Genomic DNA, 19587 nt, shown 5'->3' on the forward strand with positions numbered 1-19587 from the left:
AGTTTGAACTCCCCACCTGTAATGAATCAAGAAATTTAGTTCATAAATTAAGGTTTTGGAAAGGAAATTGGTAAGCATTTATACCTTCTCTTGACTGTCTCTTGTCTTTCCAGTACAACTTCCCCATAAATCTTGAGCTCCCACAATCCCAAAATCCCTTCCCCTAACGCACGCATGCTCACAAGCATGCACATGAGTTTGGCACACGAACACTTTCACATGATGGATTATCACAGCTTTGGCAATTATCTTGGGTTTCCTTGCTAGAAACATCTAGCTATGTGACTTTGGGCTAATTTGTCAACCTAAAATTTACAATCTCCTTTCTTTAAAGCGAAGTTAGTAATATTTCTTTTTCACATGTTTGAGGAAAAATGAGATAACATGACACAAGTTTACATTATTTAACTGGTATTCATCATTCATAATATTATAATATTATCTTGTTTACATATTAGTATACACTTAAACTATGAGTACAAAATTGTATGTCTTGAGATATATTTGGAATGAAGATTCATCTTTTTTTCTTGAAAACCAAATCCATTGAATTTCACTGTAAAGACATTATTTATAAATATCTGATCACAAAGAGTTTCATAAATCCTGTCTCAGAAATTCTGAGAAATCCTTTTCTGGGGCTCCTGGGTGGCTCAGTAGGTTAAGCGTCCAACTTCAGCTCAGGTCATGATCTCACGGTTTGTGACTTTGAGCCCCGAGTCCAGCTCTGTATTGACAGCTCGGAGCCTGGAGCCTGCTTCAGATTCTGTCTCCGTCTCTCTCTGCCCCTCCCATGCTCATGCTCTGTCTATCATTCTCTCAAAAATAAATAAACATTATTTTTTTAATTATTGTTTCTAATTCTTTATCATAGTATGTGTTAGTAGAAACTGCTAGATCCAAGCATTTGCAGTGGTGTGTGAGATACAGGGGTAGAAAAGTAGTCAGGCAATGGAGCTAGCTGAATGATGTCATTTTTATTGTATGAGAAAGCTGATTTATTGGGAGTCAATTTCATGAGATCTTAAAGTGAAGGTAATAGGAATAGAATTTAATACATTATGAAATGAAATAAATTAGTCCTATTTTTACTTCCCCCTTTCAAACATTAAATTACCAGGATAAACCTTCAAAGCCTATAGTTGTTCACTCCTTCTATTTAATCCTACATATAATGAGGGAAGAGTTAAGAACCTTTGCTCAAAGGATATGTTTCTGAGAATTACAATGAAGACATATCAATGACTTGAATGCAGGCTGTGGAAAACAATGATATGCCAGGAAATCACACTCAATAAAAGGAAGATTACCAGACCTGGTAAAAGATTGGGGATCTTTCCTGGCTACTCAAGGACATAGTATAAAGAAAAAAAGAAGTGCCAGTTGTAGATAATTATTGAGTACTACAGTCAGATTATTGAGTGCCACGTTGAACTTTTGGAAGAGAGAGATATAATTTCAGCATGGAAGGTAAAATTATTATAGACTCTAGGGTAGGGTTAATATACCTGGTTGGAAATTATAGAGAGAAGTGAATAGAACAAAGTAGAGTGAACTTACTTCCTCTCTGTAACAAGCTCAGCAAAGTGGAAGGACTCTTTTTGAGAAATTTCTATTTTAAAACTATTGACTCCTATGAATAGTTTGAGATGTTTTGTTTTGTTTATTTACTCTGAGTAAATTGAGCAACTGACCTAATGGTACATATGTGCTTGCTAGGTGTAAACAGTCAGTTTCTTCTAGAACTGATCTTGCATTGTATCTCATGTTGAGACATAAGAAGAATGAATGCTTATTGAATACTTAACCATTTCTGGCATTGTGCTAACAATATGCCTTTACTATGCTAGCATTAAAAAAATCATTGTTTAGATCTGAAACTGATAGACTAGAAACAATTGAAAGAAAAGAAAATGCAAATTCTACATGAGGGGAAATACATCATTATTTTACCTCTTAACAGGTATTAGGAAATTAGTGAGGCTTTCTGTAATGACTGGGTTTAGGAATCCTGAGTAAATAGAGAAAATTATTTAGAATAGAAGATGTTTAGTGGAGGGCCAGGACTAAACAATATTTAGATAATGTCAGAAAATGTCCACAACCTATAAAGCTGAAAGACATATTATAAATAGTCCCTAAATAATCTCATTACATACCTTCACTTATATGAGGAAATATATGAGGAAATACATACCTTCACTTATATGAGGAAATATAAACCTAGATATTTAATGACTGGCCTGCCATCCAGAATTCCTGGTTTTGAAACTTCACCCTTAATTCCACATTAGACCTTGCTTAGTTTTGAAGTGAGTGATAGGAGCTAAGTGACAAATTATGAGGTGATAGACTCTCAGGGCTAAATATACATCATACTTAACACTAACTCAGACTTCATTAGCCAGTACCAGTAATATTTACTAATGGAAATTTACAGACACAAAGAAACCTAAGTGTTGATGAGAATTTTATTCACTCTATGCTTTTTTCTTTACACAAACTTTCCTCTTACATTTTTTCCTTCTTTTCTCTTCCTCGTTTTATTCGCTTTCAGTTAATTAAACAATGCCTCTAAAGAAAAGTTGCCTAAAATGGTCTCTCATGGGCAAAAGCTGCTCAGATTGCAATAGATTTCTTAGAATTCTGAGAAAGAGTAAACCTCAACTTACACTATGTGCAGTTCAGTATTTCAGATATGAATAATGTTAAAAAAAATATTTTCTCAATCCATGGTCACTTTTTAAACTATTTTGTAGTTTAAATAATTCCCATATAGGATCTCATACAATTATGAATATTTCAGGAAATATTGGTTGCCATTTTGTTGTTTAATATAAATGAGCTGCATAATTGATGTGATGTGTATACACAGACAATAACTTCTAGCTAGGTTTCAACAACCGGACTGTGGGGTGCCTGGCCGGCTCAGTCGGTAGAGGATGTGATTCCTGATTTCAGAGTCATGAGTTTAAGCCCTATGTTGATTGTGGAGACTAAAAACCTGCCTATCATGCCAACAGTGAGATGGGCAAATAGAACCCTAAATCAACAACCCAGAATTGCTTGCTGTTTTCCAAATAGTTTCCTCTCAGGGTATCAGGGAAACCGGTTTTCTAACTTCTAAGCTTTCTAACATTAAAAAAAAAAATGTTTAATTAAATATTTTTTTAAATTTTTATTTGAAAGGATATTATTTTATTTATTTATTTGTTTATTTAGAGGTATAATTAACATAGTGTTATATTGGTTTCAGGTGCACAGTGCAATGATTCCACAATTCTATACATTACTCAGTGCTCTTCACAATCAGTGCAAAAATAATATTCATAAGAAAATATAAGGTTTTCATGAGAGAGAGAGAGAGCTCTGGACTTAAAATCGGAAGATCTAGATTAAAGTTCTACCTGGGCCATTTAGCCATTTAGCAAGTTACTTCAAATACCAAAGCCGCCAGTTTCTCACCTGTAAAATGGAGATTATACAAACCTTATTTCTTGTGAAATAATTACCGTGTTCTGTTAATGGTAATGTTTTTTAAGGTGCACTTCTCTAAGCTATAAATCAGACGGAGGTGTACAAATAGCATGTGTATAAATATGTGCATGTAGATATGACACACACATGTTTTTCAAAGACAAAATATGTATAAATGTAAACTTTTTCTGAGTAAAAGGAGAAGAGCGCTGCATATTTTAATGGAGAATAAAGCACCAGAGAGTGTGAAAAAAGAAAGCTGTGGGAGACAAAAATAAGTCAATTTGACAGTTATACTTAGTTGGAGCACTTTAGCTAAAGAGATAGAGGGACGCACACAGTTTTGTTAAAAACAATTAAATTATTCATGGCCATGATTATAGTGTTTTTTAATTTAATGAAGAGAATATATCATGGTAAAAACAAAGGAATTGTCTAATTTCAATAAATATTTTATCCATATTCATTTATAAATGCTCTCACTAAGTTTAAGAAACAAAATTGAGGGGCGCCTGGGTGGAGCAGTCGGTTAAGCTTCCGACTTGAGCCAGGTCACGATCTGGCGGTCCATGAGTTCGAGCCCCGCGTCAGGCTCTGGGCTGATGGCTCGGAGCCTGGAGCCTGTTTCCGATTCTGTGTCTCCCTCTCTCTCTGCCCCTCCCCCGTTCATGCTCTGTCTCTCTCTGTCCCAAAAATAAATTAAAAAAAAACGTTGAAAAAAAAATTAAAAAAAAAAAAAAAGAAACAAAACTGAAAATATTACAAGGTTGAGCTATTATGATTTTGAGTGTGGAGAGCGCGGGCTGGAGAGAGGCATAGGGAGAGGGAGAAAGAGAATCCTAAGTAGGCTCCACAGCCAAGTTCAGAGCCTCACATTAGGCTTGACCTCATGACCAGTGAGATCATGACCTGAATCAAAAGCAAGAGTCAGGTGCTTAACTGACTGAGCCAACCCGGAGCCCCAGCAATTATGATTTTTAGTACTATATTTCAATTTTCAATTTTAAGTCTGCCTAAAGGAAATTAGCACTCCTCCACTTACTTCCACTTTTTCTCCTCAATTTCATCTGTAACCTTTTTTCTTCCCGCCTTCCTCCCTCTTCCTTCCTTCCTCCCTCCCTCCCACCCTTCTTTCCTTCTTCCTTCCTTCCTTCCTTTCTTTTTTCCTTTCTTTTTAATTTTTTTAAAGTGTTTATTTGTTGGGATGAGCACAGGGTGTTGTATGGAAACCAATTTGACAATAAATTTCATATAAAAAATAATAAAGTGTTTATTTATTTTTGAGAGAGAGAGAGCACAAACGGGGGAGGAGCAGAGAGAGACACACACAGAATCGGAAGCAGGCTCCAGGCTCTGAGCTGTCAGAACAGAACCCCATGCAGGGCTTGAACTCACAAACCACGAGATCATGACATGAATGGAAGTCAGATGCTCAATCGACTGAGTCATCCAGGCACGCCTCCTTCCTTCCTTCCTCCCTCTTTTCCTTTCCTTTCCTTTCTTCTTTCTTTCTTTCTTTCTTTCTTCCTCCATTACTCTATCCTCTATATCTTCTGCCACAGCCTTTTAAATATTTTCACAAGGCTATTTTTATTTTGTTTATACACGAATGTCCTCTTTCAGGGGACTTATTTTTTCCCTTGTCTCCTTTAAAAATGTTTTCTATATCCTTGAAGTAGTTTAAATGGGATATATCAATGTATCAAGTAATCAGTATTTCCAGGAATACAGGGTGGTCTTTTGATCCACAGATTTACCCTTCTGTTACTTCAGATAAATACCTGTATATTTTAAATAGATGCTATTTTCTAAACTCTTAAACTTACTTTTTCTGGAAAATCAGTTATATTGGTTCATATTTCTCAGTTTGACATACGTATCATTGTTCTCTGCCTTCTTTATCTTCCATTTTCCTTTCTATATCATCCTTTCTTCCCTCTATGTCAATAATACTGATTTCTGTCTTAGTTTTATTCATGGTGTTTCTAATTCATTAATAGTTTTAAAATGGGAACATTTGTACTTTCGTGCTATAATCGGCATCTTTGTCACCTCATTTTTGAAATTCTCCTCAACATCCCTTCATCCCTTCCTCTTCTTTCTATTCTTCACCCCCCCCCCCGGGGGGGTGTTGTGAAATTGTGGTTATGTATCCTACTGCAGGATAAATATCTTCTCCAGAGCAGGATCGATGTTAGATCTGGAGCTGCCCCCTTGTGGAGACAGTAGACCTGGACAGGTTTCTGTCACCAGCCGCCGTCTGCTCCAGGTGACAGAGGCACTCTGAACCTAGGAAAGGGCAGACGTGATTGACAGTGGTGACTCACAATTAACACAATCTCAGCAGGCATGTCCCTTTCTTCCTTTAATAGAAACATTAAAGAGCAAGCTGGAACAGTCTTCGAACGGGAGAAAATTATCAAGAACTTCACAAGTACCACACTGCGAAGCATGTGAATTTAACCTTCCAAGAAAGAAACAGGCAACGTGATGATTTGAGAACTGTAATTAGCAAGCTTAATTCCCCCCTTTTTCCCCCATGGAAGAAGGTGGGAAAGAACAAATATCACGTTCTTAGCACGTAGGGCTTTAAGGGCTGCAAAAGAGGAATATGACCTATAAAAGTGAATTTGTCCCAGAAGATTTGTCCTATTTTATTCCATCCCGCTTGTTAGTGTGATCAGTTCTGTCCACAGCTTCTATTGGCTTCGAGTAGTAGGAGTGAGTTTTCCTGGAATCCCTCCTTACCTTGGTTTAATCCTCTTTTCCCCCCTCCATTCCAGGTGTGGGTTTGAGAGACGGTGTTCTTTCCACTTCTGTACGGCTTTGGAGGAAAGAAATAGAGCTGTTTTACATATAGATTTGCTGGCCTGCTTGGCGAGATTTTGCTCTGTCTTTTGAAATTTCATTAAATGTGTTTTGGCCAGCATTCACTGTAGCAAGCCAAGATATGTCTTATTTCCAGGGGAAGATAGTCTCTGCTTTGGGTCTTTCACCTGCTTTCTTGGAGCTCCCGGAAATGGGGAGCCTTGGCCATTTTCCCCGATCGCACCGAAACTCTCAGATCTTTTCAGTGATGATCCAGGGTTTCCACTCTCAAAGGTTTAGTGTGACTTTTCTGGGGCTCCCTATTCTCGTCCATTCTCTTCTCTGTGATGGGGATTTGGTGGTAATACTCAGCGTTTTGTCAACCCTTTTCCCAGCAAGATTTTGTGATACAAGATTTTTGTGCTCAGGAATCCTGCTAAACTGTGCTTTCCCAGAATCCCCCTTTCCATTCCTACACAGAACTTTTTGGGGGTTGCCAGCGGGAGACTGTAGCCTATTCCTCGTTCAGTTACTACTTAACACTTTTTCTAATTTTACTTTTTTTCACCTAATTTCTCTAGATATTAAAGAAAAGAATTTCTAAGATCTGTCCCATTTTCTCATTTTTATATTGAAAATTACTTGCCTGTGAAGTTTTTTTTTTTTTAATATAAAACAGAATGATTTGAATGGGCTTATTTATGCTTCCTTAAAATGGTTAAGTAACCAGAATTGGATGCTCGCTTGGAAGTTCGAAGAAATATATTAGATGATGTTTTCAGTTTCTATCTGTCATGAATGTGTAAACAGAATATGACCTGATAGTATTAGGGTATATTCATGACCGTAAATGTTTATAGCAAGTCACTGAGAGGAGAGTAGTGTCATGGTTAAGAGGCCAGAGGTGATTTCTGAATAAGAATGTTAAGAGACCACACATACTGAGTAAATTCACTATTGTTTTTTGTTTTGTTGATACTATTCAGAGTATCAGAATTTTGATTCATTAATTTCATCTATTTTTCTATTCTTTATCTCTTTAATTTTAGTGTATATCTCTATTCTTTCCTTCTTTGTAGTTTCTTTTGTTTCACTTTGTTCTTTTTCTAACTTTTAGAGTTGGAAGTTTAAATCACTTGTATTAAGATTTTTGATAGAATATTAATACATATGTGTTTTTTATAAATGCTTTAAATGATATAGGCATTTAAGACTATTGATTTTCCTCTCATCATTACTGTAACTTTCTTAGATTCTGATACTTATGGTATTTCCATTAACATTATTTTTCAGAACTTTTGTATTTTCTCATTATATTTTGCCATTCCCCCAAGAATTATTTAATTGAAGCCTTTTTGTGTGTGATTAATGTTTGTAGTTTCATTTTATAAAACTTACTGTCTGATAATAAGAGTTCAGCCCCTACTCTCTTATTGTTTCCATATACCTGACATGCTTATAATTTATGTATTTTTGACTGTTAGAAACAACACTACATTTTAACATAAAGGTAAGCTTTGCTTTATGAGCCAGTCTGAAAGTCATTTTAAAAATAGGGTAGCTAGGGGCGCCTGGGTGGCTCAATCGATTGAATGTGTGACTCTTGATTTCAGCTCAGATCTGATCCCAGGGTCCTAGGATTGAGTCCAGCATTGGGTTCCACGCTGGGTGTGAAGGCTGCTTGAGATTCTGTTTCTTTTGCCCTCTGCCCCTGTCCCCCACTCATGCACTCTCTCTCTCTCTCTCTACAATAAAAAAAAAAAATGAATAAATAAAAAATAAATTAAATTAAAAAGGCTAGCTAAACCTGTTTGTATTTGCTGATATGGTAGATGTGTTTGCAACTCTGCATTTTGTTTTGTAATTGTTGTGTATATTTGTTGTATTTCTTCTTCCATTTGGTGTGTTTGATTTGTAAAAATTTCTTCTGTAATTAAGGATTCATATATTTAATGATTTTCTTTTTAGATACACCATTTATAATTCTTGCTCTTCTTACCTCAACACTTACTATGTGGTTTGTCAATTTTTAATTGCACCCTTTGTTACCTACCTATCGCCTATACAAAAATCAATAGTCTCATTTCACTTTCTGCGTTTTCTCCTTCCCCATCCATCCATTTTTTGTTGTATTCTTACTACTCTTGGAATACTTAACAAATGCTGTTCTTCCACGCACCTGTGCCCTCAGTCCTGCTTTATCCTTAACCCCATAATTAAATACATTAAATACTCACCGTCATTGATCACACTGAAGTTTCTCTAGTTTTCTCTTTGGTTTAACGAAATGCATCCCCCTTGTATTTCTCAGAGAATCAATCTTTGTGTAGAATTCTTGAGTTCTTTTATGCTTAAAACTGTAGGCTTGACACTCAAAAGACATTCCAGCTGTATATAAAACCCCTGCCTTGAGTCTTATTTTCTTGAGTTTCTTGAGGGCAAAGCTAACATCTAATTACTCTGAGGTATCGATAGTCATTGGTTGCTAAATTATTATGATGTAACTATATCTAGAAGATTTATGTTTCAGTATAGAGGATGATTTTCTGTATTTTTGCGTCTTAGTTATTGGTATTCATAGATATTTTTCTACATGTCTGCATACATCTGGACAAAAATGTAAATTAACTTGATCAAATAATTGATCCAGGAAAGAAAAAAATTAAAACAGCATATCCCCAAAATATGACAAAATTCAATCAAAAGGATTGAATTACTACAATCCAGTATTTGTACAATTTTGCACAAATGCTTTTGTTACTCTAATTTCCTCTCAACGTTGACTCAACTATGTTCTGTATTCTGTACTTTATTCAAGTGTATCCATGAGGTCAAAATTATTTTTAAATATACTAAAATATTATAACATAATATACTAAAATTATGTATTAGAAAGTACATGTCTTTCTAAATCTGTGTGATCACATGGGAAATACGTCTAAAGCATTTGTGCTGCATGTCTAATTATGACCATTGACTTGAGGAAGTCTGTGCATTTTTTTTTTTTGCATTGCAAGCTCAACTAGCCCTTTTAAATATGCAATGTAATTTCTACTAGAAAGAATAACTCATAGACACATGCCACTTATTCTGAAAAATTTACAAAATGAGCTTGTCACTTTAAGAAAAACAAGTGACAGTAGTCGTCAATTATAAAATTCAGCTTTTAAATAAAAAATAGAACTTTGGAAAACTTGCATCTGCGTTCCTGAACTTGGAAGTTTCTCAATTTCAAAGAACTTCTTGATGATATTGGTGATGATATTAACATGTGTGCTTCAAATATTTTATGAAATGTGTCAACAAGACCTTCATAGCTCAGTGAACCAGTGTTTTCCAAAATGAACAATATGAGGTTATCAAATCAGGCATAGTTAAAAGATCCATTCAAAATGCAAGATAGACTGGTGTATTTTAAAGTAACAGTTCAGAAAGTTCCTTGATATGATTTCAGAAATTATCCCTTGTCTTATTAAAGAAATTACCACTTGTCAAGTTTTAATGTAGCATCAAAGATTGACATTATCTAAAGAGGATATTAAAATATTCCTCCCTTTTCCAACTATTTGTATGAGAGTGGACTTTCTTCATATATTTCAACTAAAACAACTTATTGAGTTGGATGTAATATAGAAACAGGCATGGGAATCCAGCTTTCCTTTATTAAGCAAAACAGTAATGAAATTTGAAAAAAATGTGAAACAGCATTCTTCACTATGTATTTTTTATTTTGGGAAATGTGGTGATTTTCCATTAAAATATTGTAAGTGTATTATCATTTTAAGTGAATTAATAAATATTTTTAAATATCCAGTTTTGCATTTTGATTAGAAATTTAAAATTTCGAATATTGATAGCTGTAATACATACAATGGTTCTTTGAGGAACTCCCATTTAAATTTTTTTTAATGTTTTTATTTTATTTTTGAGAGAGAGAGAAAGAGAGCGTGAGTGCGTGAGTGGGGGAGGGGCAGAGAGAGAGGGAGACACAGAATTTCAAGCAGGCTCTGGTCTCTGAGCATCAGCACAGAGCCCCACATGCGGCTTGAACTCGCAAGCGATGAGACCATGACCTGAGCCACAGTTGGACGCTTAACCAACTGAGCCACCCAGGCACCCTAAGGAACTCCCATTTTATTTTTAAGACTATAACGATGTGTGAAACCAAGATGTTTGAGAACAAGTGATCTACATCCAAACTCAAAAAACCTTCAACAGGTTCCTATTGTTCTAAAGATAAAAACCAACAATATGTCATAACCACAAGGACATTTATTTAGTTCCTCAGTCCCATGATGTTCCCTTTTGTGAACACACAGTTCCTTCTCTGTAGAATGTTCTTAATCCATTTCAGCTGGTTAATTCTTTCTTGTCCTGGTTTCAGCTCAAGCAGTACTTCCTCAGGCTCTCTTGGAATCATGCTCTCATATTTTATAAACTTGTTGGTTTTTTTTTCTAATTATGTACTTATTGATGAAAATAATCCATTAACACTTTCTTCCCAACAGGTGGAAAAAATCATAAAACCAACAAGCATGCATGTTTGGCTCCATTCTTCCTAACAGAGTGTTTATCATAGGGTAGCGTGGGAAATAAAGTACTTGTCAGTGACTAAATAAGTGGATGAATGTATGAATTGACAGAGGAAAGGGTGAATCATTAAAGAATCATGGGTGATCATGAATGGCTTCTTCAGTAATACAAGGATCCCAGATAACACTAGAAAGAAATACATTGGATTCATTTAAACCACGCATTGTATTTTCCTTTGTGTAATGTCGTCACTACATGAATTCTTCCTAGCTATGTCTTCCATAAAAGAAATAGGAAGAAAGTATAAATAACATACAATGACATTTAGTTATGGTAGCAAGTGTTCTTGAGAAAGCCTTGTAACGAGCAATTGTTAGCAAACAACTTCTTGTATTTCATATGATTTATTTCCTATAAATTATATTAGAATTCTATTATTTAAAAAAAAATTTCAAGTTATTTATTTATTTTGAGAGAGAGAGACAACATGAGAGGGGTAAGGGCATAGAGAGAAAGGGAGAGAGAGAATCTGAAGCAGACTCCCAGCTGTCAGCAAGAGCCCCATGCAGGTCTTGAACCCACGGAACCCATGAAACGTTGTGACCATGACCTGAGCCAAAACCTAAAGTCAGACCCTTAACTGAATGAGCCACCCACGTGCCCCTGGATTCTATTGATTTTATGTATGTGTGTCTTATTATAGTCTCATCGCTTTCCTCTTTTGGCCTAATAATCTACAGCTGAGTAACACCTACTTGCATTTCCTCCATACCTCCCTTTTTACTAGCCTGTCGTCATACTTAGCATACTTTGTTGTAAGTGTGGAATTTATTGGTCTTCCCATGAAATCTGTCACTCCTTAAGGGCTGTGTTTTATTCATCTGTGTATCCACAGGATACAATAAAGTGTTCAGCGCTTGATAAACACTCAGTAAATGAATGTATGCATGAATTATTGAATGAAACATTGAATAGATTTCATTTCCTATTCCTTACCATTTTTCTTAACTTTTTCCAGTCAAAACTCAGGTAATGGGAGAAATCAAGATTGCACTGAAGAAGGAAATGAAGACAGATGGTGAACAACTGATAGTTGAGATTCTCCAATGCAGAAATATCACCTACAAATTTAAGTCTCCTGATCACTTACCAGGTATCTAATTTTATGATAATGAGAAATATAAAATATCTAGGAGTTCTGTAGGAATATGTCCTAAATAATCTGGAAAATTCAAAGTAAAATTGGGGCTGTATGCCGAGTATATCTGAAAAAAAAATGTGAAATAAGGATTAACCTCTCTTATATAGAACACGTTGGTATTCTACTAATTTTTAGATAATTTTTCTCAACACAGAAACAGAGTAATGTGTTTATCATACAACGGGAAAACACATTCAAATTGCTAAGAGAATTGGTGTGTCTTTTAATCATTTTATGTTGTCTGAAACAAATTGAGCACGTTCTGCTGGCTTTGTTTAAAATGTAGGATAACTCCCAGTGTACGATTATAATTCTTTCAATAGAAAATTGTATGAGTAATGGACATTTTACAAGCTGAATTCTTCTTTTCAGATTTATATGTAAAAATATATGTGATGAACATCTCTACCCAGAAGAAAGTGATCAAGAAAAAAACGAGAGTTTGCAGACATGATAGAGAGCCTTCATTCAATGAAACTTTTAGATTCAGCCTCAGTCCTGCTGGGCATTCTCTTCAGGTAACTGTATACCGTGCAGTTACTCTTTTTGTGTGTACAGTATTTATTTGCCATTCAATTATTTAATATGTGTATACTGATCATATCGTGTGTGACATTTTACAAGTTAATTCAGTCTTAGGGGTTTCTTTCCAGGGGCCTTTAAGAAGTCTGCAGCTCACTTACCCATCCAGTTAGCTACCAAATCTTCTCTATTCTGCTTACTCAGTTTATTTTATATAGATTTATTTCCATGCTCACAGCCACTAGTCCTCTTTGAGTTTTCATCTTTATTACTCAGATCATTTTAGCAGTGTAGCTGGCCTCCGTGCCATCAATGTCTTCCCCTCTTAATTCACTTCATCGCGCTGCTGGCAGAGGCATCTTTTAAAAACACTGGGTAAGGGGGCCCTGGGGGTGAGTGAAATAGTGAAGGCAATTGAGAGTGTACTTACTGTGATGAGCACTGAGCAGCGTATAGCATTGCTGAATCCTTATGTTGTACACCTGAAACTAATATAATGAATGTTACGTATACTTGAATTAAGAATAGGCAGGTAGGTAGGTAGACAGACAGACAGACAGAAACACTGGCCGGTAGGTTACATCAAAGCCTTCAGTGATTCACCTACATCCTGACTCATCCATAGTCCTCTCACGCGAACTCTAAGAGTGTTGGTTTAATCTCATCTCTTTGTATTCTTTACAACACACTCTATGCTCCAGCCGCACCACAATCTTTTCAAATCAGGTTAAGCCTCCAACGGTTTGCTCATATTTTTCTTCCCTTCAATATTGTCTTCTTCATCCCTCTCCACCCATCTCACTATTCCCAAGTCTTTCAGGATGAACTCTGCCCTCTACTGATGACCCTACGTGCAATTCATCATGCCTCATTCGCACAGTATTTTGCTAATCTTACTAGGTTACCAATCCTAATCTGTGCTGCATAATCATTTATATCCCTACTGGTCACTGCTTTCCCACTCTCCGCTCCTCTAGGGCAAGGCCTGGCTTTCATTGCTCTTTGTTCTACAACATAATACAGTGTTTGTACGTAGTATGTCTTCATTAGATGTAGGAACAAGGAACGAAAGAGGGAAACCGAGGTGGGAGGAAAGAGATAAAAAAATATGGGAAGAGTAAGACCGTGGTACTGGCCCTGAAGGGCACCCTAGAGACACATATAAGAAATATTACAAAGTTAAAGCTGCATTGAGGGTATTAAAAGGTATTACAGTGGAAAGAAATTTTAGAAGAGCAAAAGATGCTCTGAAGTCTGTGTGAGCAAATGTGTCTTCTACAGAGATTAAGTAGTTAGAGACAGGACTGTGAGGGAGAAAGATTACACATTTGTCTGAAATGTGATAAATGTAATAAGAAAGCAGGATGCAGGTGAAGATATACAATGTCGTATACAATCCCAAAACCAGGGCCCAGAAGAAATAATCATAAATGTATATTTTGAAGTCAGAAACATAAAAGTAAAGTTTTAGCCAAGAATAAAGATGAATTCTCTAAAGGAGATTCTGAAAAGAAAGCAAGAGAGAACTGTCAAGGATTAATGGTTAACACTGACGCTCTCTACCTTTCTTCAACTCATCTCTGGAAGAAAGAAAAAACTGTCTTGAGTGTGAGATCCTATGGCATTTCAACTAATATAAGTTCTACATATGACAAGAAATCACTTCAGAAGTACACACTGTAGTAAAACCACCAGTAAATTAAATGCTAAATAAAATTACTGTTGTATTTTCTCTGCCTTGTGAGCTCTTATTCATTTGCTCAGCACTCAAACAATTTTGTATGTTGGTGCATATTTCATAAACTACTAGAAAATGTACCTAGCAAGTTCTTCTGAGAAATTTTCTATTCAATTAAGCATAAACCTAGTCAGAATGAGCTGTTAATACATGTCTTATCTAAAATTCTCATATCCTCCTGGATGTGGCTTTTCCTTTGGGAAATGCTGGTGTGAATTAATTAATACTATGCACATCTTTTGAGGATATCTTGAGGATTAGTTATCTTACAAGTATAGCTGCTACTTCCTCTTACCCTTTCTTGTCTGTGTTACTTCTTTGACGATCAAATGTCCTTTTAAAAAGGTTGAAAAATGTATGCAAGTATATATAACTTTGGCTCTTTTTTCTAGATTTTACTTTTCTCTAATGGAGGGAAGTTTATGAAAAAGACCTTGATTGGCGAAGCCTGTATCTGGCTTGACAAAGTGGATCTGAGAAAAAGAATAGTCAACTGGCACAAACTTTTGGTCAGTCCTACTCAAACCCATTGAAGAAATGTGTCTGCTCAGGGTATGGAAACTGTTCTAAATGATCTCAAATCAAGACGACAGTTGGATACTATTCTATTCACGTTTTGGGGGTAAACGTGAAAGGAGGAACGGCCCGCAAAAACAAAGTCTTGTAAATGTTTTGTTGTGGAACACAGTAAAAAACTCAGATGAAGAAGTTCCTGTTTTAGGGACCAAAAAAAAAAAAAAAAAAAAAAAAAGGATTGCGTGTGGTTGTCAAGACAGACAGTGAGAGCTATCTTGGTTACTTAATGCAGATTAATGGTGATTTTGAGCAGAGTTGCCCTATAGCTAAGGGCAAATGCTCAACTATTAATATGGTTTCTAATGCAGAGTTTATTCTTTATGCAAAAGAATCTTGGTTGAAAGGAAAGAACTGACGTAACAAATCACAATTTTCGGACGTCTACAAATCTTTCTTCTTCATCTTATTTTCTCCGACAACTTACTGTGTTTAGATTCCAACACAGGACTCAACTACAGGATGTGTTCAAGACTAAGAGGGAGGTGGTTGTGTTCATAAGGAAAAGGTACTGGAGACGGGGAAATGATGGCTTTTAGATTTTCTCTATGTCTAAATGTTACAAGCGTGAACACCACCAACTTTGGAATTCATGTTGTAAAAGCACATTTGTATAATTTGAAAGAATGTAGAGTGAAGATAATACTAAGTAGAAATGGACCTATGTTTATTTAGAAATAAAGCCATGATTGGCTAACAATGAATGTTGCCCCACAAAAATATTGGAACCTTGGTTGAAAACATCAAAACCTCCATAACTTACCATTACATTTTCAACATACCAAAGAACATAGACTAAAATGGTATGTTCTAGGAAGCATGATAAGTTGTTCTTTGTGCAAGTGCAAATAAATGTGTCATTCCACGTATTTCCTTTCTCTTGAGTGAGGTATTGAAAGAGGATAAATTCTTCCTCTGGAAAACACATCATATTAATCTGTGACACCAATTCTTTAATTGGTGTCATTTCCTGTTCTTCCATAATGCTTTTTTTTCCTTTAGCGCATTAACTGATTGCACAATGACACCAAACTTAAGTTCTCTCTAGTGTTCCATTTTCCTCCTTTAGTGACAATATCGCAGTGATCAAGCTTGTCAATACTGGGAAAATATGTGAAAAGTCCACAGTATATTGAGAGTAAAATATAACGAGCTATTTTAATAATGCCGAATAAAAGAACCAATGCCTAAGTCATTAAAATGAAGCATCCTCTTCTCCATCAACCAACAGGAAATACACTGAGCTGAGATTAAAAGCCCAGCTTCTGTCTTGGTCCTGCCACTGACTGTGTCACCTTGCACATGTCCCTTCAAGTCACTTTTCCCCAGGTTTCTTATTTGTAGGATAAATATAATTACATATTCTTAGCTTTCCTAATGGGATGTGGGGATGATCAAACCAAGTGAACTGTGAGAAAAAAGAAAGCACATTTCCAGATACAATTTTATAGATATAAGCAAGGAATAATTGCTATGCAGCTCTTTATTTCTCAAATTTTATATGCAAAAACATCCTCCATACCAATGGTCAGCATTGACTTGGATAAAAGTAGTATATTAGCTCCAAAACTATTTTTTTCTTTAAAATATAACCTGGTGTTGAACCTGCGAAAAGGTGAAGAATTAAATCAAAATGATTTGCAAATCGAGTTATTATAAATGAAATGAACCTACTAATCTTATCCTACCCCAAAATAAATTGGTTCTCAGACTGTTCTGAGTTTTAAAAGCTGCTTCTTTATTCAAAGGTGGGATTTCCACGGGTTTAGAGAAATCATCCCCAAATATACTGGTTGGATGTTGAATTTTCTCATTTTTTAAAGAAAAACATACTTGAAATTTGAGAGGAATTGATTTAACGTAAAACATTAAAAAGAAAACAATTTCTAATAAATGCCAGGCTATCTTTATTATATTCATAAAGAAATAGAAATTCACTCTTCCCCAGTCTAAGAAAGCTAACAGTCACTTTTCTTCCCTGTATTTTTTTCCCCTCCCCTCGCTGATATCGCAGTGTCATTTACCAATTGATACTGCTCTAAAACGAGCACGCAGGGGAGGGGATTGCTGAAGATTCGATATTGCTAGGATTTTATTTTTAGAGACAGCTAGATCTGCTGATGGTTGCTATGGATATCACCGGCAGAAGTTAGCACTTTAGGGAGCTTATAATCATCATTCATAATTGGGGAAGAGAAGGATTCAGGAAGATCTCTTTCTGACACAAAAAGGTTCTGCTCTTTGCCCTTAAAAGGACACTCTAGCTCACGCTAGGTCCTCTTCTGCAGCCACTCACACCCAGAGGTATGCAGGGGAGGTTGTAGGAGCAGTAAGTTTTACTTCATTCCAGTTGCAAATTTATTTTAGAATAATACAAATGAGGTGCCACCAAAAACAAAGATCATCCCTTGGTAGCTATTTGACCTGAAAGAGTAGGAGTCTTTGCATTACAGGTGCCCCTTTGTTCCGAGGAACTAGTGACGGACGGGGCCAGGTCAATCAAGAGAGCTAATGACATGGCTTTTTGTGCACCAGCATCCCCCTTCAGAGAGCATAAGATCCTGCCAAAGTGTGCCAAGTTTGCCACTGACCAAAATCCCAAGTTGTGCTGGAATTATTCTATGCAACACTGATCCTTGAACAAATGCATTTCTTCTGAATGATGTTGATTACCCTTCTTACAACAAAACGATTTCTTTTTTAATTGCAAATAGGGCTCCTGGTGTTTTTTACTTTTTTGTATATCTCACAGCACATGATTTTCCACTTTTTATTTTATTTTATTTTTTTGGAATCAGCTTTTTTTTTTTATCCGACTGATGACAAAGTTTGTAATTTCTAAATAATATGTGATCAGTCCAAGTACAACACCTATATTTTGAAAAGCATCTTAATTTTTCCCACAATTTCATCAAATCGTCAGAGACTGGAGTTGCTTCTTGGTTGAAAATTGGGTCCTAAGGAACTTTTAGCTGTAGAAGCAAAAGCACAGAGTGAATTTTTACAAAAGACGGGGACTTCTAGGAGGGTCGTTACAGACATAGGTAACGGTTTGAGCAAGAAGTTGGTGTTTCCCTTATTTTTACTTAAGATTAAGAAGACTTTTGGTGACTCTGAACTCTTTCTTTACCATTTCTGTTGAAAAGAACAGTTTCCAAGATTAAGGAGCAGGGATGGTCTTTGCTCCTTAATGGGCCCATGTTGTAATTAACCGTACTAATAAATGCATATTTTCAACATATCAGTGGGATTAGTTTTGTGGATCACACACATTAAAATAGTCATATTGTGGGAATATTATAGCTGGTAACCAGCTGATACCGATTCTTTCTATAGGAATGTTGTGATGATAGCGGTAATAGTGGTAGTGACACTAGGTCGGTGGTCCTGTGAAGTGAAATAAAATTATATACTATATTGTGCCCAATTTATTAGAAATTATTTGACCAATGTTTCATTTCATTAAGATATCATAAAGATGTTTATAGTATTTTTTTACTTTATTATTTAAATCATAACTAACAATATTTTTAAAAACTTATTTTCATTGCTATAATGTCTAATATTCCCAAAGCAGCCAACTACAGCTATATATATATATATATATGTTTATAACTCTACATGTGACAGAGTGAGTTGCCCTCTTGTTGAGCTTGAGATGGAAGTGACGGAAAGCTCGATGAATAATCATGAGCCGTCTCTTTAATAATTACTTGCCTTTGATGTAATACAAAAAATGAATGAGTGAAACAGATATTCTCATTGAATATGACACATTGATGTTTTCTGTATGTTCCATGTTGTTATTATTAAAGAAGCCCATTAAGTCAAAATCATTTAATCCAATGATTCCTTATCTGAAATGTAGATTGAGAGCATTTTCTTAAATCGTTACCCTGTACATACCTATACATTTGGTAAAATAGACAAAGTTGAAATAATAATTTCATTTGGCATTCAGCATGTGAATATGATTATCGTTTGATTGTGTCTGTATAGTTGTCAGTGATGTGCTCAGGTGCTCCCACTACTGATTAATGTGTGTGCTAATATCCTAACAAAAACACATCTGATATTAATGGAAAACATTCTTGTCTGAAAGAATAAAAATCTAATAAAATTGATTTCAAAATAAAAAATAAAGTACTTGGAGATATGTCTTGTTTCTAACTACATGTTGCATGCCATGTTGGTGATTTGCTAATGTGTTCTTTTCTGTTCTACCCAAATCTCTCTGGAAAATCTAATGAACAAATACAAATTCTTGGGATAAAGGTTGTATACATTGAATTGAAATATACGAGAATTGTATTAAAAATGCTTGTAAATCTGTCTTGAGTTTTACCCTATGTAAAAATATGTCTTGGTTTTGTGATTGTATACAAGATGTATCTTGATAACTTATGCAAATTGTGCTGTATAAAGGCTGTTGCCTCAGCCTTACCAATAAATACTGAAAATGTCACCTTTGACTTCTTGTGTTTATCAACTTGATAAAGTGATGCTTTATTACAGAAATAGAACTTTTCACAACATTTCCTCTGAAAATTATATCATAAATACATTCACTCACCGAGTTTAAAAAATAAATTTTAAACGTGGCACAGATACAGAAAACAGAATTAAACATATAGCTTAATAAATTATTGTCTATCAGATACTTTTGTAACCACCACCCAGGTCAAGAAATGAAACTTTGCCAGTCATCTCATAAGTCCTCCATGTAACCCTCCCC

General features: G+C 35.4%; 1 protein-coding gene across 1 annotated transcript in view; it reads left to right on the forward strand.

The window, feature by feature from the left end:
- The window catches only part of PCLO (piccolo presynaptic cytomatrix protein), a 417562-nt gene extending 398245 nt beyond the window's left edge, over positions 1-19317 (forward strand). The window contains 3 exon segments of the mRNA XM_040472795.1: positions 11837-11971; positions 12392-12537; positions 14672-19317. Coding sequence (XP_040328729.1) covers positions 11837-11971; positions 12392-12537; positions 14672-14812 — 422 coding nt within the window. The 3' untranslated portion in view covers positions 14813-19317.
- The last annotated feature ends 270 nt before the right edge of the window (positions 19318-19587 follow it).

Source organism: Herpailurus yagouaroundi, unplaced genomic scaffold, assembly GCF_014898765.1.
Source record: "Herpailurus yagouaroundi ecotype Mexico unplaced genomic scaffold, PumYag 100, whole genome shotgun sequence".
NCBI classification, from domain to species: domain Eukaryota; kingdom Metazoa; phylum Chordata; class Mammalia; order Carnivora; family Felidae; genus Herpailurus; species Herpailurus yagouaroundi.